General features: G+C 56.9%; 1 protein-coding gene across 1 annotated transcript in view; it reads right to left on the bottom strand.

Annotated features, from left to right (window-relative positions):
* Positions 1-9,414: 9,414 nt before the first annotated feature.
* PRRX2 (paired related homeobox 2) overlaps positions 9,415-25,539 on the bottom strand; it is a 41,483-nt gene continuing 25,358 nt past the window's right edge. The window contains exons 2-4 of the mRNA XM_069474757.1: positions 11,314-11,501; positions 10,439-10,617; positions 9,415-9,550 (exon numbers count right to left, since the gene is read on the bottom strand). Coding sequence (XP_069330858.1) covers positions 9,415-9,550; positions 10,439-10,617; positions 11,314-11,501 — 503 coding nt within the window. The remainder of the gene's footprint in view (positions 9,551-10,438; positions 10,618-11,313; positions 11,502-25,539) is intronic.

The following is a 25,539-nucleotide window of genomic DNA, read 5'->3' as shown; positions in this document are numbered from 1 at the left end:
GGGGGCCTGGGGGACTCAGGGACCCCAGGTCTCCCTAAAAAGCAGAGCCTGGAGCAGGCAGTGGGGAGCACTGCCCTCTGGTGGTGATGTGGCACCTCTGTCCGTGGGCTGCCGCTGCCCAGCTGCAAGCAGGAAGGGCACAGTCAAGTATTGAGCACCTGCTGTTTGCTGAGCATTGTGTTGGACACAGAACTTACTTTTTTCCCCACTGAATCCTTAAAGCAATCCTAGGAGGGAGGCCCTTCAGCTTCTCAGATGAGGAAGGTAAAGCTCAGAGGGGCGAGGTCACTTGCCCAGCATCCCTGAGCAAGGGTGCGGTAAGAGAGAGGGAGGAGAAACCCCAGCCGGGAGGCGGACCCAGCGTACATTTGGATATTTTCCCTCCTGGAGAAAGAGGGGCTCTGTGGGCAAAGATCCCTGCTCAGAACCTGCAGGACCACGAGCCAGGGTGCAGGCGACCTCCTGAGCCTGGGACTGGGGGAGGGAGGCGGCCCCCTCGGAGCCAGAGCCGCTGAGCTCCCTGCCCCGGTCACCCGCTGTGCAGCCTCCTGCACTGTGCAGACACCGCCGCCCCGTGAGTCCCAGCCCGGGGAGGGCCCCAGGGCAGTGACAACCCAGGTGCTCAGCACCCTGCTGGGGGAGGTGGGGCAGTGGGAGTGCAAAGGGGGCCCCTAACCCCTGCTGGGGGTGCTGCCTGGAAGGTAGGAACCCGCCTGGGATGGGGGTGAGTCAGACTGGTTTGGGGGGAATGTCCAAGCCGGGAAAATCAGGGGGCAAAGATGAGAAGAGCTCAGCCCCTGGGGTCTTGAGGCTGGAAGCGGAGGGAAGGAGGGAGAGTGGGGGTAGAGCGGGTATGGGGGAGTTGTGGGGGCTGGAGGGCATGGAGGGGGTATGGGGAATGGAGGTGTGGGGCGAGGTGTAGGGGGTGTAGAGGGGAGGTGTAGGGGTGGGTATGGAGGGGCTCATTGGAGGCCTTGGTTCTTGTGAGGGACTTTGGGGGGCCAGGCAGGGGCAGGCTTGGTGTGGTTGCCTCTGTTTCCTGAGGGGACCTCTGAGGCAGCTGTGGGGACAGCAGGGAGGGGTTGGACAGCTGGCAGTGGACACAGTGGGCTATGGCCTGGCCCTTGCCTAACTCTCCGGGATGGGAAGGGTGGGGAGAGGCCTCCTGGCTCCACAGAGCACCACAGGCCGGCGAGGTAGGGAGGGCGCCTTGCAGCTGAGCGCACCTGCCCACCAACCAGAGGCAGCAGCCACCTTGAGCCCTGACGGCAGGTTGACCTTCTCAGGCACTGGTGAGGTTCTTCCTGACCTCGCCTAGTGTGCAGCTCTCATCCCTCCCGAGCTCCACCCTGACGCACCAACCCCAGCAGCTGCCCCCTCCTCCTGACCCTGGAGTGGGGGTGCCGGGAAGTCGGGCTCTGGCCGCCTGCGGTCTGGCGGGGTAGGAGCTACTGAGCAGCAGCCTGGGCCCCCAGTGCCACAGCCCGGGGAGGCAGGTGAGGACGTTTTGGCCTCTGGGGGCAGTGATTGGTGCTGAGGCCCACGCCTGGGAAGTTGGTGCCACCCCTGGTCGGGGCCTGGGGTTTGGGGGCTTCCTCTCCTGAGCTCTGAGTGTGCAGGGGAGGCTAGAGCTGAGCTGGGGTTCACGCAGACGCAAGGGGCAGGGAGCAGGGTGCAACCCGAGGACCTCTTGTCAAAGTGTGCCCATGTGATCTCATGTTACGGAATCCTTCATTCCCAACCCGTACTCAGGCCTTCTTAGGAGGAAGCCTAAGACGGGACGGCTGGCGTGCCCTGCCCACCAGGGCTCCCCAATCTCCCACGATGGCCCCCCTGGAGCCCCCCTGGTGTGTGAGCAGCTTGGGGGCAATGGTGCCAGTGGTCAGAGGGGCCTGCATTTCAGAGTTCTGGGTGCGGGTCTGTGGAGCAGGGACAGCAGTCTGGGCCCCGGGAGGCAGAGCTCCGTCCCCACAGAGTGGAGCGGATTCTTGGGCCTCTGTGTGTGTCTCCGGGAGGCTGTGGCCATCGGGAAGGGGCGCCCAGGCTGGCCAGGGCGGAAGCACCGACCCCTTCTAATCCCAGGCGGGCTGGGCCCTGGGCAGTCCCCATCCTCCGGGGCTGTGCGGAGGCAGGCAGGCTTCCTGAGAGAGGCCTTGCTGGAATCGGACCCTGAAGGTGAATGGGGGTTTAAAAAATTGTTAATTATACGTACGCACAAGTGATGGTAAACGTCCAAGGTTTAGAAACTACAGAAAGGCTCACGGAAGAAAACAAAAGCTCCAGTGCTCCCACCACGCAGAGACCGCCCGGGTCAGGCTTCGGCGCCCTGGGACTGGTGTCCGTGCACATCGCTGCAGGGTCCCATGTCACTGCGGTAGCGCCCAGCTGAACCCTGCGTCCCCCTGGCCCCCACAGTGTCACTCCCCACCCAGGGGTGGAGGCTCCTGTCACTTCTGTGTGCAAAGCCCTCCGGTGGCTTCTGTCCCACTGGGAAGGAGGCCAAGTTCCCATGAGGCCGGCAAGGCCGCGAGAGATCCCGGTGGGCAGAACCCCTCTGTCTTCTGTCTCTTCACCTTCTTTGTCTGTCCCTCCCCCAAGGACGTGCGCCAAAGGGGGACAGAGATTTGGGTTGGTGCAGCGCCCTGCTGTGCCCGGCTCCTGGCCCGTTAGGTGAAGGAATGGACGTGTGCGGAGAATGTGTGCGTGTGCATCTACACACAGGACAGAGACAGACTCACAGTCGTTCTTATTCCACAGCACAAACACCCAGGGAGGGGTTCTCGGCACCGGGGAGACATCGGCACGTCACAGACGTGGGAAACACCTCCAGCTTGCTCTTCTATCCTTGCTTGGGATTTTTCCTTTACTCACACGTCTGCACGTCCTCCCAGGGCTCTCGAAGGTCGGCAACGCACCCTGGCGCTCCCTCATCCTGGCACCCTCACCTCTTACTTAGTCAGCCCTGTGGCTGGATAATTAGTTTTCCAGGCCGCATCCGCACACGCCACGATTTCATGGGCATCTTTGCACACCCGTCTCTGTGCACGCCCATTTCTTTACAGTACGTTTCTAGAAGTAAAATTACTGGGTCAAAAAGTCATGTCTGTTGCACGTCCTCCAAAAAGATGGTTCTAATTTGGATAGGATTTTTAAAAGATTTTTGTCAATTTTTAGTACTCAAGTAGAGAAGTTTATGAGTGTATATATAAAAAATGGAGACCACCCAGAATCCCACCTCCCCGAGAAAAATCACTGGTCACATTGTGGTTTATGATCTTCCAGATTTTTTACTGTGCATATTAAATATATAATCTAATATACGTGTGTGTGCGTGCACATGTGTGTGTTTTCTCCAAACGAGGGAGCGCCTGTGAGGCAGGCCATGTTTCTTCACCTCTGAGGACCTGCTGATGCTATTTTGACACTCCCTGGAGACTCTGCCTCGGGGCCACCCATGTGACAATCAGGCCACCCATGTGACAATGGTTGCTCCTTTTGCTATCTGCACCTTTGCTTTTTAAAGTTTGAATTATGAAAATAATAGGGTTTTCTTTCACTTTCCAAATATAAAATTATAACATTGAATTATATATACATATTTTATTATATTTGCTATCTAGAATTTAACTTCGTTTTTTAAGAAGTCGCCGCTCGGCCGGGCGCGGTGGCTCACGCCTGTAATCCTAGCACTCTGGGAGGCCGAGGTGGGCGGATCATTTGAGCTCAGGAGTTCGAGACCAGCCTGAGCAAGAGCGAGACCCCACCTCTACTAAAAATAGAAAGAAATTATATGGACAGCTAAAAATATATATAGAAAAAATTAGCCGGGCATGGTGGTGCATGCCTGTAGTCCCAGCTACTCGGGAGGCTGAGGCAGGAGGATCACTTGAGCCCAGGAGTTTGAGGTTGCTGTGAGCTAGGCTGATGCCATGGCACTCACTCTAGCCTGGGCAACAGAGTGAGACTCTGTCTCAAAAAAAAAAAAAAAAAAAAAGTCGCCGCTCTATGGGAACCCCCATTGGAATGGATCTTCACTGGCAGAGAGGGGCTGGGTGGGATGTTGTCACAGTGGGCAGCAGGTGGGGGCACAATGGGACCAGGGCAATGAGTTTCCGGGCTGTCTGAGGACTCTGGGGTGGGGGACGAGGTGGGGCAAACGCTGGATGGTGGAGCTGTAGACACCTGGCTGCGGAGACTGAACTTATCTGGGGGCCCTGAGGAGCCACAGGAGGCTTTATGCAGGGGAGAGATGCGGTCAGGGCCGTGTTTGGGGACAGTGAGCCTGCTGGCTGTGCAGATTGGCCTGGAAGGAGATAAGACAGCAGGCTGTGACTGTGGCCGGGCAGATTGTTGGAGCAGGGGTCTCACCAGCTAGTCTGCTCCGCGGCAGGCCTGGGGGTCCTCGGGTGTACCTCGGCCCGAGGGCTGAGCTCCAGGTGGACGCGAGAGCTTCGTCCCCACCTGTGTTAGTTTTGCTGTGTAACAAGTTGCCACAAACTTAGCAACTTAAAACGGCATGTGCTTATGGTCTTACGGTTTCCATGGCTCAGGAGTCTGGGCAGGGCTCCGCTGGGTCCTCTGCTTGGATCTCACACGGCTGCGGTCAAGGTGTCCTCCCAGCCAAGTCCCACCTGGAACTCAGTGTCCTCTTCCAAGCTCGTTCCGAGCGTCGGCAGTCTGGTTCCTTGTGGTTGCAGGGCTGACGCCCTTAGCTCCTAGCGGCCGGCCCTGCACAGGCGGCTCACAGCACAGCTGTTTGCTTCTCCAAGGTCAGTACGGCAGCCTCTCTGCTTTGAATCTATTTCTTCGCGGAAGACCTGGTCCACTTTTAAAGGGCTCACCTGGTTAGGTCAGGCCCACCAGGGTACTCTTCCTTTTGAGTAAGTCAAAGCCAACTGATTAGGGACCTTAACTACGTCTGAAAAGTCCCTTCACCTCTGCCATCTGTCAGTTAGAAGCAAGTCACAGGCTTCACTCGCACACAAAAGGGCTTACGCAAAGGTGGGGCTGGTGGGGTGGGGACCCCAGGGGCATGCTGCGTCAAGCCTACCACACCACCTCTCCCCTGAGTCCCACTCTGATTTCAAGGTGCACGTTTCTGACCTCCTTATATCCCAAGCTCCATCCCGTCCCACCTCGTCTGAGGCGTGAACTAAGAAGTGAGAAGTTCTCAAGCGCTTGCAGTGTGTGACTCAAGGGAACTTCTGAAGGGCACGAAGCTTCTCCGCCCTGCCCAGCAGGTCTCCAGAGACACGCTCAGGCCCCGAGAGGGACACAAAAGACGGACACTGGTCTGCTTTTCTGGGTAAGATTGTTTTGTTTTTCTTTTCAAAAAATAATGTTATTACAAAAAATATAGAGACTAGTAGAGTGTAGGCCACCCTAAAATTTAAGCTATTTACATTTTGGTTTGTGTCTTCCCGGACATTTTACGTCGCACATATAAAATGCGTGATAAACATCTCTGCGCCTGCTGCCTCCCCCCACCCGATCAAGCCCCCGTTTTGTATTATTTTTCGAAGTGGGGCTCAGGGATGGAATTGCGGGGTGAGAGCCTGTGAACATTTCACGGCTGCTGGTGCATGTTGCGGAAGGCTGGTGCATAGTTTTAGGCTGTGACCCGTGCTGGCAGTGTGGGATTTGTTTCTTTGTCTTTCAAGAGGAGGCTGGAGAGACGGGGACGGGTTTGTTCTGCCAGGACCAGGGAACCCAGCTTTGCCCTACGGTGACCCCACAGCGCCCTCCAGGGGCCGGCAGCAGAGGCACAGGAGCCGGAGATAGTTCGGTTTCGGTTGCCAACCTGTGCTCCCGAGGAGTGTGGGCGCCAAAGGAACGAGGGGGCAGAGCCCCCGAACCGGGTGTGCTAGGTCCTCTGGACAGAGACAGTGCCATTTCACCCCAGGACAGGGAGTATTTCGACTTCCTCAAACTCCACGCCACCCTCTGTGCCCCTCCACCATCAACGCCGAAGCACCCGTTCACACCGGCAACCCTGGTAGGTGGGTTCTGTTATTATGCGCCATTTTATAGAGGAGGAAACTGAATCCCAGAAAGCGCCTCGCCCAGGAAGGGTCACAGAACCAGAAGCTCTGGTCTGCATTTCCCTGGTTTTGGCTTTTGCAAGAGCCAGACTGCCTTTCCTTCACATTCCACCCCGCCCCCATCCTCGAGCGCCTTCATTTCATATAAAACGTAAAAGCAGACACACGCAGTGCCCTCTCCCAAGCTCACTCGGCCAAATGGGCAAAGGCCGGCAGCGAGGGGAGTCCAGGTTCTCCAGCCTGGGACGGGGCCCTGCATACCTCATTCTTACAGAAAACTGATACCCCGGGAAGGGTGCCCGGGAAGCTGCCCACACAGCCCTGCAATTAGGGCGACAATGGCAACAGCAATGTTTGAATATTTTCTCTTTCGCAGGGAGGGCACCCCCTTCAGCTTCCCGGAGCAGCATGTGTAAACGATTAAACCGGTTTGTTTTCTCTAGAGCACTCGGGAGGAAGTGACACTGACATCCCGGCGGTCTGATGGCAGCGCCAGCGCCTCCGTGGGAACGGCCCGGCTGCTTCTAAAGCTGGCGTTCCTGGGACTGGCCTTCCAGGCCCCGCCCAGTGTGACCCCATCTGCGGCAGGCGGCCCCCCACCTCCCGGAGGCTCTTCATGGTGCCCTCCCTCTGGGTAGAAAAGTAGAACGGCAGGACGTGCCTCCAACCAGCCTGGAGCCCTGGCCGGTGCCTGGGGGCCTGTCCACTCGCTGGCTCCCCGTTAGCGCTTCTGGGGAGGGAAGAGGCTGCTCTTCCTGGCTGCCCGTGAGGGCACCACTCTGGGCCCCCGTGGGCCGGCCTGTCACTGGCACGAATCCCTCAGGTGGGGGCAGGGGGCAGGCAGCCTTTGTGCCAGGGAGGACGCTGCTCAGGCCAGGATGTCCCTTAGCTCTGGTTTAGGTGGAAAGACAGGCCAGCATCTTCTGGAAGCTTCCATCAGAAAGGTCCTGCGTCCAGGGTCTCTTCCCCCTGGGCACTCCTGTGTGTCTAAGCCAAAAGCCCGCCTCAAACCTCCCCTCCTCCTTCAGCCCATCACCCAGTCACCAACTCCTGCCCTTGCTGCCTCCCAGACAGCTCAGAGTGGGTGGCCCCAATCCACCCACTCTGTCCCTGTCATGCCACTGCCCCACTCACCTGGACACCTGCCGCAGCCTCCTTGGGGTCCCTCTGTGTCCACTCCTAGCCCACAGTCCTCCTCCACATGGAGGCCAGGGGCTGTGTCCCTCCCCCAAGCAAATCCCTCCATGGCTCCCCGCAGATGGGATGACATCCAAACTTCCAGTCCCAGCCACAAGCCTGCTTCAGCCGGCTCCGTTTCTCTCCCCCTTCACCCTGCACCGGGAGATAGGGCCTGGGACCTGCCGCCCTGGCCCAGACAGCCTCTCCCTTGCCCCGGACTGCACATGCTGCCCCTCTGCCAGAAACACCGCTCCCTCCGTCTGGTGAACTCTTCATCCCGCCAGGCACAGCTCCTCAGGAAGCCTGCCCCATGCCTCAGGCTAGCTTTGGGCCCCTCTGGGCCCCTGCACATCCCCTCAGTCATGTGGCGACTCCTTAGTGTTTTGCTTCCCTGGAAGATGGTGCATCCTTTGTGGCCCGGGACCCCGTGTCTCTCCCCAGGGCCAGGGCGGGGCCTGGGTGCACAGCAAGTGTTTCGTAATACTCGTTCAGTGCGTGAGCAGCAAAGGAGGCCCCGAGAGCACTTACCCAAGGCAGAGGCCAGACTGCGCAAGAAAACACAGCTGTGACCACCAGCACCTCCGCCAGGGCCCCACGGTACCCACGCTCTCCTGCTGGCCAGAGTCCTGCCGCCCGTGAAAAAGGCATTCCGTGACAAGGAAGTCACACAGCGACCAGGCTGTCACCCATGCCCAGGTGTGTTTGCACGTCTGAAGGGGGCAGTGCTCAACACCCCGAGAACGAGGTTTCCACGGCAGGATTCCAGGCGGAGTGCGGGAGGACACTCAGGGATGTGCTGGGGGCGGTCCTCACTGCACTCTAGGTGCAGCTGCTGTACCCTCCAAATAAAACTGGGGCGTCCCTCATGGAAGGACAGATATTCACGTGGCTTCAGCCTGTTTGACGCCATCTAGAAGATGCGGCCATGGCTGGCACTTTGGGGCACTCTGAGGCGATTCGGGTGGAACACGGGAAAATCAGCCAATCTCACGGACCCCGTCAAGGTATGACTGCTGTGCCACCTGCCCCCGACTACCCCAAGGGCTGGGGTCTCACTCCCCACTCCCAGGGGCGGGTGTCTGTGTGCTGTCCTACCGCCTGGGGGCTGGACGTGGGGTTCTTTCAGCAGAGGGGCTCTGCTGACTTCCCTGGCTGGTGTGCCCATCAGAAGGGGTGGCGCGGGGCCAGGTGGAGGGGCTGACCTCAGACCACTCCCCCAACCCTCAGTTTTCTGCAGACCCCTCATGAGTGATGTCGTTGGCTGGGGGCACACATTTCTGCTGTCACCCCCAGTCTGTGAATGGGTGAGTTACGGGGACTTGGGAGGTCTCCTGGGGGTCCCAACTGTCAAGGATCACTCTGCTGAACTGTGAGCCCGGCTGGGACCCCCAATCTGCACCCCAATTTTCTGGGCCATTTGCCCAGCCCCTCCAAGGTCGAATGCCTAGAGGGGTCCCAGGCCTGCTGTGTGCCCGGAAGCAAGGTATTTAGTGCCCTGGCAGCTGCCCCACATGCCCTCTGGCCAGTCCAGGAACCCATGGCCACCCACCCTGCCTCCCCCACTAGGGCAGGGGACATGCTCCCTGGCCAGGCTCACACAGCAAAGCTCCTCCCAAGCACCTGGGTGTCCCCCGGGGGCTCAAGATAGAAGATGGGTTTCTGTCCTCCCAGCGCACTCCCCACCCCTGGGGCCCGGCAGGGTGGCAGAGGACTTCCTTCTGAAGACGGGCGCAGACAGGTGGGCAGCAGGCCCCGCGTGGCTGCGGTTCTGAGCCGGGTCCACCATGGGTGCAGGGCAGAGAGGGGCCCTGGAAGTCCAGCTCCAAGGGGGCCCGGCTCCATCCCAATTGCCCTTATTCACCCTCCCACAACCTTTGGGGGCTTAAAAAATGGTTTTATTTCTTAAAGACAAAAAGCTTTTTGGTTTTAATACACGAAGTAAATGAGGTCCTTAGCGGGCACCTGGTCCGCGGTCCGGCCCAGCCCCTCCGAGGGTCATGGGCTGCAGTCCCCGGTGGCTGTGGACAGAGGGGCTGTGCCGGGCTGGGGGCGCCTCAGCAGCCCCTTGGGCTCAAGAGTCCGGGCTGGAGACAGGGGCCAGAGAGCCCAACCAGGAGAAGGTCACCTCCTGGGCGTCTGCCCTCTTTTCTGCTGATGTCAGACCAGGGAGGTGGCTGGGCCGGTGGGCTGGCCATCAGTTCACGGTGGGCACCTGGCTGTGGTGCAGGCTGAACTCCTTGGCCTTGAGACGGAGGCTGGCAATGCTGTTGGCCATGTTGACCCCCGGGGTCGCCGGGCCTGAGCCCCCAGGGCTGTAGGGCGGCACAGTGCTGGGGGCGACAGGAGACACAAGGACACGTTGGTGTGCTGGCCTGCTGCCTGGAGCCAGCTGCTTCTGGCTGTCCGTCCTTGACCCCAGCCTCTGGTACTGCTGCCTCCCCTCCTCAGCTTGCTCTCCTGGGAAGCCTTTACCTGGGGCTGGGCCTGGTCTGGGGCTGCAGGATTTGGGGAGGAGTCAGAAGCAGCACCTAGGGTCAGCGCTGGGACAAAGGAGCCTCCCATGGGACCAGGGCTCCAGCGGAGCCACTCACACAGACTAAGGGGCAGATGGCACTTTTGGAGTTGTGGGGTATGGTGGCCCAACCCCCTAGCACCTCCTAGCTCTTCCTTCCTGCTGGGTCACCTCAGACCCTTTCTCCAGCTTTGATCCACACAAAACTGCCCCAGAACCTGGCTCTGGACCCCAGTGAGGCCCAGGGGACAGGGAGGCCATTCCCGAAGGCTTCCCACCCTGTTTCTCTCCCGGGGGGTAGACACAGGGTGCTGGGGTTCCGGTGTGCCTAGGACTCTTCCTGCAGTTTTTCAGCTTCCTCAGGGTGATGCCTGTACATTGCGCCCACTCCAGACAGGCCTGTCCTCTCCCCACTCCACGCATTCACACACACACACACACACACACACGTGCATGTGGACACACATGCATGCACTCACAGTCATGTGTCCACGTTGATGAGGGGACACACACACTCACACGCACATGCTCGTGAACACGCACTCGTGGGCACACGCATCCAAACACCACTTGGGGGACCGTAGATCCAAGGGGCACCCAGACACCATTCAAGCTCCTCTCAGACCCTCAGAGGAGTCTGGGCCCTAACAGACCCCATGGGATCCCTGGCTGCCCTCTCTCGACCTGAAAAGGTTCCTGCTCTCACCTGTAGGGTGACGAGGCTGTCCAGGAGAGATAATCTGGACTCAGGGCGGTGGGCCGGGGAGCCACGGGCTGCTCGATGGCGGCCTCCTGGCTGTAGGACTTGAGCAGCGAGGCGGAGCGGTTGGCCAGCAGGGCCCGCTCATTCCGGCGGAACTTGGCACGGCGGTTCTGAAACCAGACCTGGGGGTGAGAGGGTGTGGTGAGCGGGGGCATCAGACGTGGAGGAGACCCAAGTCCCTTTTGGACCTGGGTGTGTGCCTGCTCTGCCACCAACGCTGGGCTGGCAGCCTCATCTCTCTGAACCTCAGTTTCCTCATCTGTAAAATGAGGACGGTAGATGGTGCCGGTTGCTAGGTAAGTGTGTGGTGGAGAATGGGCACACGAAGGAATGAACCCAGGGGCATGAGCTCAGAGCTGGCATGGCGTACGTGCTCAGAATTGTAAAAGGACTTATTTATCAAAACCCTTTGTGCCAGGCACTGTTCTAAGCACTTTACAAAAATATTGACTTTACCCTATAAAATAGACCCACGCGTGGCCAGGTGCAGTGGCTCACGCCTGTAATCCCAGTTCTTTAGGAGGCCCAGGTGGGAGGATCGAGCCTGGGTGATAGAGGGAGATCTTGTCTCTCTTAGAAGAAAAAAAGACCCATGTGATCCACATTTTGCAGGGAGGCACGTACGGCATAGAGGAGTTAAGTAACTTGCTCAAGGTCGCACAGCTAGAAAGCGGCGGGCGTGGATCTGACCCCCAGCCCTCCCAGCCTCAGACGCTCCTGCTCTTAAACGGCCCACCCTGGCAAGTGCGCGACCGCGGGGACCGTGGCCGCCCGCTCCCGGGGACCGCTCCCACGGGCGGCCCGGACGGAGCGCTCACCTGGACGCGCGCCTCGCTGAGGTTGACGCGCCGGGCGAGCTCCTCGCGCACGAAGGCGTCGGGGTAGTGCGTGCGCTCGAACACGCGCTCTAGCGCCTGCAGCTGGCTGCTGTTGAACGTGGTGCGGTTCCGTCGCTGCTTCTTCTTCCGCTTGGCGGCGCCGCCGCGCCCGGGGCTGGGACACTCACCTGCAGAGGGCCGAGAGGGTCAGCGCACCGTGCCCGCAGCGCCCGCAGCCCAGCCCGGGTACCCTCATGCCCGCCCCAGTTCCAACACGGTCCTGATGCAGCCACCAGCTCAGCAGTTTGCTCAGCGCGCTTTACTTGCGTCTGTCTCCCTCTGCACGTGGATGGTCTAGACCCAGTGCAGGAACACCTCCCTTTAACTCGCTCCCTCACCCATCCATTCGTTCATTCTTCAAGACATATTTACTGAGCACCTACTGTGTGGCAGGCACAGTGCTGGACCCTGCTGATACAATGGTGAACAAAGGCAGCCAGCCCCTTGTCCTGTGGAGCCCACAGTCTGAGCAAACAAAGATGGGGGCTATGGTGAAAGCCCAGAGGACAGGCACCCACTCCATCAGGGACAACTGACCTGGTCAGGAGGGCCCAGGAGACATTTGTGTGTCCCCAGCACCCAGCCCAGGCTCTGAGGCATGGTAAACTCTCCATCAACATGTGTTGTTAAACTCCAGTAGTAATATATAATCAGAGCAGTAGGAGTCAAGGTTCTGAGGACCCACAGATCACAGGATGCTCACGGGAACCCTAAACACGGGTGCTGTGCTCCTCATCACTCCTAATTTACAGAAGTGGGAGGGAAGGTTCAGAGAGGCCAGGGTCTCAGCCCAAGTTCAAGGTGCCAGTGAAGTCATTGGTGGAAGATGGCTTTGAGCCCCTCAGTCTGGCACCAGACCAAACCAGGCAGCTGTTGAAAGCAGCCTTCCAGAGGGCCCCACGCTGCAAGGGGCTTCCTCCAGCATCCTCAGCACCTGTGAAGCCAGGGGCTGTGCTGGGGGTGGGGAGAGACAAATCAGACGATCGAAGGCAGCCCCCGAATGAGACTTCACAGTGCCACGGGGCAAGGTGCCAGCCAGGGCTCCAGAGGATGCTCCGTCCCGGTGGGCAACAAGGAGACAGTTGGGGGAGGCCCCCAGGAGAGGTGGCACTTGCACTGGGTTTGAAGGATGTGCAGGAGTTCTCCAATCAGACCCGGGGAGGGAGGGCAGGCATCCCAGGCAAGGCCCAAGAGGGTGAGGTGGAAACAGCTGGGTGGTGAATCCCACCAGGGATTCCAGCAGGGGACTTGGCCAAGGGTCAGTGCTGGCCTGGATGGGGGGGCATGTCCAGCTACTATTTCCACATTTAAATTTCATCCAGGGCCAAAACCACCTACCCTTCATCCCCCAGGACCCAGCCCATTGCCCACTCCTCCAGGGAGCCCTCCCTGAGCACCCGTGTCCCTGTGGAACCCCCTTGGCTCTACTGTGCTCACCTGGCATTTAGAACCAATGCTGCCCAGTTCCACACTTCCTCGGGCATATAATTTTGTAATCAAAAATGTATATTTTAGTAACAAAGCAATATCTCTGTTTGTCACAGTAACAGATTCAAACAACACAGAAGGGTACAAAGTAAATGCTCTCCTCTCCCCAGTCCCTCCCACAGTTTACAAGATTACAAATAGAAACTGACAACATTTGCAAGCATGAGGTCATGCTGCACACACTGGTGCTTCAACTTCCCTGTTTATTTAATAACATTCTGGGTCCCTTTCCATCTCAGCACAACAAACTACCCTCTCTCCTGGGGTTGTTTTCCCCAAATGTAGTTTCCCTCTGGTTCCCTTTCCTCCACCTGTAGGAACCATTTTTAAATTAGTTTTTGCTTTCTCTCTCCAGTACTGCTCCTTGCAAATACAATAAAATATGTGTAATATTTTCTCCCCCTCCTCTATCAGAAGAAAGCATAGCATGTACCGTTCAGCTTTTTCCCCAGTAATCAGAATATCCCAGATTCCTCCGCGTCCCTTTTCCCAGCTGCATAGTGCTCCACCCGCGACTGCTGTTTATTCAACGAGAGCCCTGCTCACGGGCACTTGGCGTGTTTCCCGTGAGTAACCTCGTGCAAACTTCATCTTCTATTTTTTGCCAATGCATGTTTGGGACAGATTCCTAGAAGTGGAATTTCTGGGGCAATGAGTAAATGCTAGATGTGGCCAAATTCCCCCTAAGGCCTGTACTATTCTGCATTCCCACCAGCGGTGTATGGGCCTGTTTTGCCCACAGTTGGGCCAACAGAGTACATCATCGATGTTTTGGATTTTAGTCCATACCTTGTATTTTTGTTTCCCTGGTTACATATTCCCTTTTTAGATCCTATGCACAGTGTTGGGCAATTGTTCAGTTAACTGTTACGGAGCTTCTAGAACATGCCGGGCCCAGCAGGCCCAGCAACGGATACCATTCAATCCCTGCTTTTATTTTTTAGGTTACGTATCCTTGATGTACTAAATCCCTGCTTTTTTCAAAGAGACATTGTCACCCAGGCTGGAGTGCAGTGGAACAATTACAGCTCCCTGTAACCTTGAGCAACTGGGCTCAGGTGATGCTCCTGCCTCAGCCTCCCCGGTAGCTGGGACTACAGCTGTGCACCATCATGCCCAGCTAACCTGTTTTTTAATTTTGTAGAGACAGCGGGAGTGTGTGTGGAGGGGTTTGTCTCACTACATTGCCCAGGCTGGTCTTGAACTCCTGGCCTCAAGCGATCTTCCTGCCTCTGCCCCCCAGAGTGCTGGGATGAGAGGCACAAAGCCACCATGCCCGGTCTAACCCCTTTTTAAACAGCTCCCAGGTTAGCAGGGTTTACCGACTCTTAAGCAACTGTTAAGTAACCAACTGGTTTGATTTAAGGTTAAATAGTTCTGAGACTGGTAAATGATTATGCATGTGGGCGGGGGTGGGGTGGGGGTATCAGGCAGGAATGGGGGGGGTGCCCAGGAAAGATGACCTTGAATCTGAATTTGGACCAGTGATTCTCAGCTGAGGGCAGTTTTACCCCCGAAGACATCTGACAATGTCTGGAGACCATTTGGATTGTCAGGACGGGGGAGGGAGATGCTATTAGGATCTAACGGTGGAGCCAGCAAGCTGCCAGGCTCCAGGACGCTGTCCTCTTCACACAGGACAGCCACGCGGCAAGGAATTGTCTGTCCAAAATGTCAGTGGCTCTGAGGTTGAGAAGCTCTGGTCGAGAGGGGTGACTAGGAGTTTATGTTCAATATTTTCCCCCTCAGGGGAAAACCTTGCAAACACCCAAAACGAGACAGTGCAGGGAAGGGCAGGCAGGGCGGGAACTCGCCGGGGGCTCCCCCTCCGTGAGCTGGCCTCATGGCCTGGTCAGCTTCGCTCTTCACTCCTCGCCCCTTTTCTCCTGGAAAAGGCAAAGACGGATGAGAACGCCTGGTGCCCGTGACTGTCTCTCTGTCCCCCACCCCCTTGGTGGAGAAGAAACCTTAAACTGAAGCAGGGGCCTCTCGCTGAACACCCGGTGGTGATCGATGAGAGCAGGGATGGAAGCTTCTGGAAAGCTAGCCATCGCAGCGCTGGTTTCCACCCCCTTTCAGGCAATGCCGCTTGGGCACACACCCAATGCAGGAGGCATTTCAACCAAAAAAGGAGACTTTTTCGGGAGGTTTCTGAGCAATGCAAAACTGGGGGTGTTTAAATGAAAACCATTTTGCAGCCTTTGCCTCGCCGAGCGGGCGCCGGAAGAAACAGCTCCGCTCTTGTGCCAGTTAAGCTGTGTGGTGACTTGGAGCCAAAACCCTCACACAAAGGCATCTACCCCACCCCAGCCAGCCCCAGGCCCACCCCCAGCACCAGCTGGTGTCCACAGTGGGTCTCAATCAGCGCTCCCCTGGGGTCGCGACGAGGCAGCCGGATGGGATGCACTCAGCTGAAGGGGGCTGGAGCCAGGAGCGGTGCCAAGCACTCCACCCGTTTCCACCCAGTGACTCCCCACGCCCACCTGGGAGGCATCTCGCCATTTTGCACACAGGGAAACTGAGGCTCTGATAGTCTTGCCCAAGGCCATACAGCTGGGATTGGAATCCATGTCTGCTGGGAGGCTTGGCTAGCCAAGGCTGTGAGCCCATCTCTGTGGGGGTCTCTTCCCTCATCCACCTCACTCCTAGGCCTGGTGACAGAGAGGGTCTGTCACACGCTCAGTCCCAGCTCTCTGAGCCCACAGGTGGGGTCAAGATGTCCTTAGGAGGGGCCTCCAGCCTCACATCACCTCACTGGATGCCTGTCTCCATCCCAGCCCATTGTAAGCGTGCCCTCGGGTACCCCTTTGTTCTAAAGGAAGCCCTCACCACTGGGGACGTTCAGGATAGCAGCTTGCTCAAGGACACGTCAAGGTGTGTGCGTTGCACTGAGCTGAGTTTAGCTGAGTGCCGAGAGCACAGTAATTGCTAGGCAAACGTCCACTCGCCTTAGCATCATTGCTTCTGTGCAACCAGCTTCATATCTGAAGGCAGGGACCCTTCTCCCTGGTCCTTTAGTCCCTGCAGCCCGACCTACAGTCAAAAGACGGGTCTGCAGTCCCTACCGTGGGCTGAGACTGAGGACAGCAGCTGAGGGGGGGACTCAGGCAGCATCTTCCAGGGGACCAGAACTTGAACCCACGGCTTTGGCTTCAGCTGGGGGCTGTGCTGGCTTCTGCCTCCGAGCGGACGTGCCGAATATCTGTTACCCCAAGTTCCTGAATCACCTCCTGAGAAATGTGTTGTGGTGGGCGTGTGTATTCCTCTGGGGACTCCAGGCTTGGGCTTCAAGCATTTAGAAAATAAATAAATACGCTCCACGCCTCAGGCCATTGGCGCTGGGTCCCTGCCTTCGCACAGCGCCCCTCGCTCGGGCCAGCGGGCTCCGGGCCTGCGCCGTCCAAGCGAGGCTGCGCCCAAAGTTTCCTTTTGTTCAATAAAAGTTCTGCTTTTCGCTGAGATTGAAAACAAAGCGTGCAACTGCCTCCATCCGACCTGGCAGTTCCGACGCTATTGTGAGGGGCTGGGGCCAGGCAGAGAGAAACACTCGGATGGGGGAGGCTCGTTTCAAGCGCTCACCCTTAAAACCAAAATTACATCGTTCCCGATTACATTACAATGAAAAAATGACTGGTGCACAGTTTTCTGCCATTAAATTATTTCACACGTACCATTTATTTGGCTGACTGCGGGCCAAAGCCATTTAAAAACCCTGCTCGCAGCCAAGTGATCAAGTGTTCCTGACGCCCCTCCCCTGTGCCCACAGTTTTTCTTATTCTGTGTAATTTAAGGGTCTAAATAGTCTGGAGGGAATTAACTGCAAATTCTTCCTAAGACAAATAAACTCAGCCTCTTCGTTTCTGCCTTTCTCAAGCTGTTGAGAGACATTCTCTGTTTGTTTTTGCTTCAAATAGTCAGTTTACGCCTGACCCCGGGGCTGCGGCGAGCTCCAACCCAAATAAATAACTTTTATTAATTAACATTTATTCTGACCAAATAAGCAGCACCCCCCGCCCCCCATGTGATCTCTGCCAACACGATCGCAAAAACAAACAACGGGTCCTTGGGACCTTGAGGGGGATTTAACAAATTAACACGGGGCCTTCGTCAGAGCAGCCTGGTTGCTGCAGAAATGCTTGCAGCTGGGAAGGGCCGGGGCAGGAAGTGGAGGTGGGCTGGGCGGGCGGGCTGCGGCTCGCCCCACCCCAGGTCTGTTGGCAGAGATTTGGGTTCCTTTCAAGGGCCCCTGGGAGAAGGGCTCAGATGGGAACTCTGGAAACCACATCCTCAGCTGCTGCCGCATCCACAAGGACACAAGTGCCCTGGCAGGGAGGACCTCTTCCGGTAAGCAATGGGAGGCGGTGCAGCCTAGTGGTCATGGAGGTGGACGGTCCGGGGCTGGATTTCAGGTGGGTCCGGTTCATGAGCAGAGTGGCCGTGGGTGAACCTGTTAATGGCTCCCGGCCTCAGGAGTCTCACCTGAAGAGCTGCCGCATTTAACCCCTGTAACCATCCTACGTGGGCGGTTCCTGGTCGGATTTTATATACCAGGAATCTGAGGCACAGAGAGTGTTTAGCAACACGCCAAAGCCATGTGGCTAGCAAAGGCCAGAGCTGGGATTTGAACTTGGAGACCAGCACATAGTCCAGGGTCTCAACCACCTCCCCATGTGGCTGCACAAGTCACCTTGGCACAGGCAGCCGGCCCCAAGAGCCTCCTGGGTCCTCACGTGGTGGGACTCTGAGGGTCTCCCCAGCAGCTTAAGGGCACATGGAGAAATCAAGAGGAGGGATGCTGGAGGCAACAGAAGCATTTCTGAGCTGGGGCATGCGCTGGAGTCCCCTGTGAGGGAAGGGACATGGGCAGGCCCGGCACGGAGCTGGGCTCAGCAACGTTTCAAGGCAGGAGGGAAGGGAGGAGGAAGGAGAAGAGGAAACAAGGTCCCTGGAGAAGGTGCCTGGGCTTCCAGGGCGCTCCAGCCCCACCCCAGCCTGCATTCCAAACAAGGGGCCCGAGAGCTGGTTTTCATCCCAGGCCACGCTAGCTCAGCTCCAGACACTCAGGGACCAGGGATAAGGCACGCAGGGCTCAGGTCCTCTGCTGAGATTTATACAGGCAGACGTCCATCATCACGTCCCTGGAGCCCACTGCTGGCTGGGGTCACCTAGGCCACCTTGGAAGGTGGAGCCAGGGCTGGTGGCCTTGAGTGGTCCCAGGGCTGCCCAGCTGTTGTCCTATGTTCACGACCTCCTTGGGATCAGTGCTCACATAGGACATGCCACACGCTCCCCTCTGTGGACCCCTGCCTGAGCTTGCAACCTCTCCTGAGCTGTGAATCTCTCCTCTCTCCCTCCCCAGCTCACCTTCAGGTCTCAGCAGAGATGCCACCTCCTCCAGGAAGCCATCCTGGACCGCCAGGATTAAGCTACCAAAGACTCCTGCGCTTCTGCCATTGTAGCTCTGTCACACCGTAGGGTGAGTGTGGGGTCATTGGTCCAGCAGGGACTTGAACTTACTGTTTTTTGTCTCCTTGGAACCCACTGCAGGGCCTGGCACAGGTGAGCAAGTGCAGAGTGTTGAAAGACTGAATGAATGGGGGGCATGGGCAGTGCATGGGAAGGGGGAGCCTGTGGAGCCTGCCCTCCTGCCAGGGCTCTAGGTTCCTCCTTAGGGAGCCATAAAGGGCTGGCTGTGCCGAGTCACCGCGGGAACACGGCCTCAGGGCTTGAGGAAGGGGCTGGGGGCTGGCGGGGGAGGTGTAGGCCGGCTACCGCCAGCCACCGCCAGCCACTGCCCTGCCACACTTTTAAGGATGTTTCACCTCATTAATTTTGAACAAAAACCTAAAATGCCGACACGTTTTTAGAGCTGCCAGCCTAGGGAAGGAGAAACACATTTCAGGAAGGAAGGCAAGGGGGAAGAGTGAGTGGCGCCCTCGGGGTCAGCGAGGTCCCCTGGGGGTCCCACCGCCCATCTCACGGCCTCACCAGGCCTTGACACAGCATGTGAGAGCCCAGAGAGGCACGGGCCACCCTGCCTGGGACTGCCCTCCCCGACCCCCAGCCCAGAGGCTGGTGACTGGTGTGGCTCACGGAGGCCCCAGCAGGCCCGGGATGACCCTGGAGTTCATAGGAGGCTGGGGGAGGCTCCCCGTGTCCCCTAGGAACCTCCATGGAGCCTCACCTGGAGGCAGCTGTGGCACATCTGGGTCTCTCTGGGGTCTGCAGCCTCTCCCCTAAAAGCATGACATGCTGCAGACATTTCCTTGGGGCCACCAGACCCCCAAGATACCCTAGTAGAGGGGCCAGTGCGACAACAGGAGCTGCCCCCGGCAGGCAGCACAAGCTCCTTCCCACCTCGACGCCTTTGTTCACGCTGCCCCCTCTGCCGGACCACTCCTCCCCGTCCCACCGCACCTCGGCCTGGCTAACGCCCACCCAGCCTTCGTTCTCAGCCCACGCGCTCCTGAGAGGCTTTCCAGCCCCCAGACTAGGGCGGCCGCCTTGCTTAGGCTCTAGGCCCTCTCCCTCCCCCACTCTGTAATTACCCAAAACAGAAAGTCCTGCGTTTTGGTTTCTGCCCCACGCCTGTCTACCCCATTCGACTCTAAGCTCCAGAAAGGCAGAGGCTGGGTTTCCCTTGTCACTGCTGTGTGCCCAGCCCTGGGCAAGAAGTTTGGTTTCAAAAATATTTCTGAACGAATGATTATGGAAATGAAGGAAAGCCTCGTGCCAGGCAAGGACGGGAAGCCTCCACTTCCAAAGCCAGTTCCCTTGTCTTCAAAGGGCCAGATGGTGGTTTTTTACATGTGACAACAAAAGCACAGCGACTAAAGAAAAAAAGATAAATCGGACTTCATCAAAGTTAAAAACTGCCGTGAATACTACTGAGAAGCGAAAAGGCAGCGAAAGGACAGAAGTCCCTGCGCGCCCCGTACCTGGCGAGGGGCTGGTGTCAGAAGGTACGAAGGACTCTTACAACTCGATAACAAAAAGACAAGTGACCCACGTTAGAAATGAGAAAAGGATCTGAACAGACACTTCTTCACATAAACACACAAATGACCAATCAGCACATGAAAAGATGCTCAACACCGTCAGCATCAGGGAAAGGCAAACCCAAACCACAGGGAGACACCACTTCGCACCCACCGGGGTGGCCGGGGTCAAAGGCAGGTGAAGACGTGGGGACACGGGAACCCTCACGCTGCTGATACAAACGCAAAATGGCGCAGCCCTTTGGAAACAGCCTGGCGGGTCCTCACAAGGTCAAACCCGGAGTGACCACGGGGCAATTCCACTCCCGAGTACAGACCCAAGAGAAATGAACTTGTCCGCACAGCATCTTGTACACAGATGTACAAAGTGGCATTAGTAATAACGGCCAACAAGTGACAGCAACCCAAATGCCCTTCAACTGGTAAATAGATAAATAAAATGTGGTCTCCTCGTACAGTGGAATATTATTGGGCAACAAAAAGAGGTGAAGTGCTTGTGCATGCTCGTCGCGGGTTAACCTTGAGAACGTTTCGCTAAGTGAAAGCGGCCAGCCGGAGAGGCCTGCACAGCGCATGATTTCACTTCCATGAAATGCCCACAACGGGCTAATCCGCACAGACGGAAAGTAGACTGGCGGCCGCCAGCGCCGAGGGCAGGTGGGAGGGGGATTGGAGAGGGACAGCCAAAAGGTGCAGGGTTTCTTGCTGGGGGGTGAAAATGTTCTAAAACCGGCTGTGATGACGGTCGCACGACTGAATATACTAAAAATCACTGGACTGTACGCTTTAAATGGCTGAATTGTGTGGTATGTGAATTACATCTCGATAAAGTTATTAAAAAGAACACAGAAAAAAAGGGGGCAGAGAGAGAAACACTGAGATCGGCAGAGAGTGGCTAGCACAGGAGACCCCCGACTCCCCCGTGCTCAAACTGCTGCGGGGAGGAGGTGGCAGGGAGCGTGGGGGAAGCAGGCCAGGCACAGACCCCGGTGCAGGCACAGACCCCGGCCCAGCCCCGCCCCGCCGGGAGGCCCCAAGCCAGCTCTGGTCAGGGTCTTTGGGGAGACCCTCGGTAAGGGGGCAGGCAGGAGGCGTGGTTTTCCAACAGAATGTCCCCATGTGGCGCTGCCGCAGCCAGAGGTGGGGACAGGCGAGGCCCAAGGTCCTTCTGAGGCCCAGGAGCGCTGAGAGATGGGTATTTGGGCCTGGGGGAGCAGGGACAAGGCGGCCAGGCAGAAAACATTTGCTCCCGGTCTCAGGCACATCAAGGGGCCAGGAGGGCAGAGGCTGCTACAGCTGACCGCCGCCGCCGAGGCTCTGGCTCCCGGCGTGACATAGCTGCAGCCTCCCCTGGAGCCCCCGCTGCACCAGGAGCCAGGGTTCAAAGTTCCAGGCGCCCCTGGTCACATTTGTGTTCAGCCCAGTCTCCTCTACTCCTGAGACCCCAACACAAAGCTCTAGAGAGCGGGGTCCCTGCTGGAATGGGGGTACAGGGGTGGGTGAGAATCGGGGAGTCCGTGTTCGGGGGGAAGAGGAGCAGCCCACTGCTCAAAATTTGGTCTAAGAAGGGGGTTAGTGTCTGTCCCGTCTGGTTTTAATCTAAAATTGATGGCCAAAAGCCAAATTTATTATAAAGCCTACATTTTAATAAGGGGCTGGTATCTGGAGGAAAGCTGCCCTCATTAACCATTTTCAGACCAGGGTGAAGTTTTCTGCCAAGGACCTGGTGTGGGTTTTTCTCTGCCATTTAAGAGCTCCTGCTCCCCCCAAAGTCTGCAGCCAGCTGGGAAGTCGGGGTGAGGGCTGAGGGCCGGGCACAGAGACATTTCAGTTTCGTGTGGTTTGGTCTTGAAACAGACTTGCAGACAGCTCTGGGCCTCAAACCTCCTGCTCTCTCAAGGACTCAGAGCGTCAGGGGACCTTAGAGGTCATCTGTCAAAGCCCCTCGTTTTGCAGATGGGAGAGGGGCAGTGACTAGCCATGAGCTCATAGCAAGGCAGTGGGACCCCAAGTTCTGCCCACGGAGGTCGGATGCCTGAGGACGCACACTCTGCCCTGTCTGCTCCCACTTCTGTTCCTGGGAGGATGCGGGAGAGCGTATCCCAACCCAGCAATTGGGCTGGGGGGCAACCGGCAGCCCACCCAGACAGCACATGCCTGCCTCCCCGAGCATCTGAGAATGGGAACATGGCTCGCTGAGTGTCCTCAGTCAAAGGACTTCCCCTCTTGGGTCCTCAGTTTCACCATCTGTACTTTGGGACAAGGACAGCATCTATACCTTTCTCTCAGGTGGCTCAGCATGGGTGCGACAGCCCAGTGCTGGCCTAAGAACATGTAAACACGGTGCTGCTTCAGAGATGACCGTCGTCCCCACCGTTCTCTGTCCCAAATGAAACCGGGCCTGGCTCTTTGGTTCTTCCCATTTCAATCACGAGCTCCTTGAGGACTTCAAGGAACTCTATGGACCCTTCCCCAGAAAAACAAAAGTGCACAGAAAAGCTCACATGTGACTTTGAATCTTGTCCACAGACCCCACCCTAAAGAGTCAGCTTGATGGAGAAACAGTTCTTTTGCTCCGGAAGAACCTGCCCTTCTGCCCCTGCCCGTCCTGGGCCCCCTGGCCAGCCCTGCACGAGAGCAGCCCGGACAGAGGCAGGGCCCGGAGTTCCCTCGGCTCTGGGCGCTGCTGCTCCCAGAGAGGCTGCACTTTAAAGCATCACTGGGGGTTTCTATGACCCGTCTGTGAGCTCTGGGCACGCTGGCAAATGTGAGTCTGAGCTCGCCGGGTGAAGCTCCAAGGGCGGACTCGAGTGTTTCTGCGACGTCGCTTGCCGCAGTGTGGGCCTGGGGGGGCGAGCAGGACTGCCCCATCCTTTTTTTTTGGGGCTTCCATTTACTCAAATTTTGTTATGTGCCCGGCACTGGGGGGTTTTTTTGTTTGTTTGTTTTTAATTTCAGCATATCATGGGGGTACAAATGTTTAGGTTATGTATATTGCCCTTGCCCCCGCCCCCCAAGTCAGAGCTTCAAGCGTGTCCATCCCCTAGACGGTGCACACCGCACCCATTATGCGTGTCTATACCCATTCCCTCCCTCCTCCCATCTGCCCGACGCCCGCCCAATGAATGTTATTCCTATGTGCACTTAGGTGTTGATCAGTTAAAACCAGTTTGATGGTGAGTACGGGTGGTGCTTATGTTTCCATTCTTGGGATACTTCACTTAGTAGAATGGGCTCCAGCTCTAGCCAGGATAATAGACACAGATACCGCTGTTACTAAGCCTCGTTCTCAGAGACAATGAAATTCAGGAAGGTAAAGTACCTAACCTAGGTCATCAGCCAGGCAGTGACCGGGCGGTGATTTATGTCCACTCTGTCTGTCCCCAAAGGGCTGGACAAAAGCTGCCCTTGGAGAAGTTAACCATTTCCAGACCAGAGTGAGGTTGCTGCCAAGGGCCCGGTGTGAGGCTCCCCTCTCCTCCCGAGGTCGGCAGGCAGCGCCTGCCGGGAGGGAACTCAGGGTGAGTGCCGCAGGCCAGGTGCGGAGACAGTTCCGACTTCTGTGGCTTAGTGGGCCACCGCTCTCGCTCTCCACCTGAACAAACCTGAGCCCTCTGCCCACGCGCGCCGCCCGGCTCCCCTGCTGTGTGTGGGCAGGGTGGGAACCTGTCTGCTCCCAGCCTCCACCAGGCACCCCGCCGGCCGCTGATGGCCCAGCACAGCCTCCCCAGCGGGTGCACACGCAGCACCTGGGCGCGGAGCCATCTCTGACATCTCTGACGTGTTCCCAGTCACATCCTTGCACAACAGCCAGCCCTGACTCTAGAAAAGTCAGCCTCACGGTGAGCCCTAATCCCTTTCCCTGTGGGTCCCCCCAGGATGCTGGGCCTACACTTTGAGGGGCAGCACCTGGGAACTGTCTTTCCAAGACCACCTTGCTAACATCTGAAGGCAGCTTTTCCAGCACCTTCAGCCACGACTCTGGGAGCAGCCCTGGCCCCCTTGCCACGCCGGAGGCCTCCCGGTGGAAGGGCAGATACCAGATCTTCTGAAGTTCTCAAAGAGGTGTCCATCGACAATTCGCCTGGGAATTCCCTTGGCAGCTTATTAAAAAGGGACATGCCCGTCCTGAGGGACCAGCTGGAAATCTGCAAGATTCTTCCTCACCCACAAGTTTAGGAACCACAAGCTTGCAAGCTGTCATCTGGGAATGACATGGCTCAAAATGAAAGATGCTGACCCGCCGCACTGCCCGATACGGTAGCTACTAGTTGCACACAGCCATCTCAGTTTGAATTTTCACTAAAATGAAATAAAAACACAAATTCATTCCTCAGTCCCACTAGCCACATTTCAAGGCCTCAACAGCCACATGTGGCCAGTGGCTGCCATGTTGAGCACCACAGATATGGAACACTTCCATTATTACAGAAAGTTTTATTGGGTAGAGCTACTCTAGATATTCTAATTTTTCTTCTTTCCTTTTTTTTTTTTTTAAAGGAGGGGGAACAATGACAACAACAAAAACCAGCATTGGAGGATATTTGAGAAAAGAAAAATCTCCTATAAATCCTACCATGCCAGCATACCTGCTTAATTTTTTGCATCCTTTCTGTCCCATGTTCACATATATCCAGCTATCACATGACTCCACTTACAGTGTGCATGAATATCATTTTCTTTTTTGGATGGGGCATGGATTAAGAGTCCAGGATTAAGATCAGACACACCCAGGGATGCTGTGTATGGTTGCACAGGTTGTGCACTGCACAACTCCAGGGGCATGGACTACGGTGTGACTGCTTCCCCCTACAGTTATGCAGTGGACAATCTGCCCAACACATTCCACTTTCCTGGAAATAGCTGCATTCAAGTCTTGGCTTCATATGCCAGCTCTGTGAGCCCTGTGAACAAGGTGCCTCACCTTTTGGAGACTCGGTTTCCTCACTATAAATCGGTCTGCAGTACCTAAAGTGCTTGGACAACACCTGGCACCCAGTTAGTGCTCAAGTAACATTAGCTGTTGTGCTGGCCATTGCTATTACCTCGCCATCGAACGGAGCAGAGTCAGTGTGATGATGCGGGTAGGGTGCTTCTCGCTGCGAGTGGCTCCGAGCAGGGCGGGCATGTGGTCACTGATGGTCACTCAATCTCTACCCTAAACCTTTTGCACTATTTCTTATCTCCTTCCTCATGATCGGTGAGCAGCTACATCCCTTCACCAAGTGGGGATGCCGAAATTGCTTACCCAGTCATTCCCCTTTTATTGGACACTGAGGTTCCTTCCAATTTTCCTCTCCTGTAAACATTGTGAAAAATGTCCCATTTCTTTGTCCCTCTGTTGGATTTCCAAACCCTAACTGCTGCAGCAGCTCTTCCAGCAGCACTCTCCTCTCTAGCAGGAACGCTCTCACCCCCAAGTTGGTCAGAACAGGCTAGGCCACAAAAGTATGAACGGTGATTCACCCTGTGCAGTGGTTACCGGCTGGACTCTGGAGTGAGGTTTCCCAGGTTCAAACCCCAGCTTCACTGCTGAGAGACCCTGAGTAAGTTACAACCCCTCTGTGCTTCAGTTTTCCCATCTAGAAAGTGGGGGATAATGAAACTATCTCCCTCACGGGGTTGTTGTAAGAAGTAAATGAGTGAATAATACATGCAAAGTTCTTAAAACCGTGCCTGG

The sequence above is a fragment of the Eulemur rufifrons genome, chromosome 7 (genome assembly GCF_041146395.1).
Source record: "Eulemur rufifrons isolate Redbay chromosome 7, OSU_ERuf_1, whole genome shotgun sequence".
In the NCBI taxonomy this organism is placed as follows: Eukaryota; Metazoa; Chordata; class Mammalia; order Primates; family Lemuridae; genus Eulemur; species Eulemur rufifrons.
The sequence above is the reverse complement of the archived record's forward strand: the minus strand, read 5'-3'. Positions and strand labels throughout refer to the sequence as shown.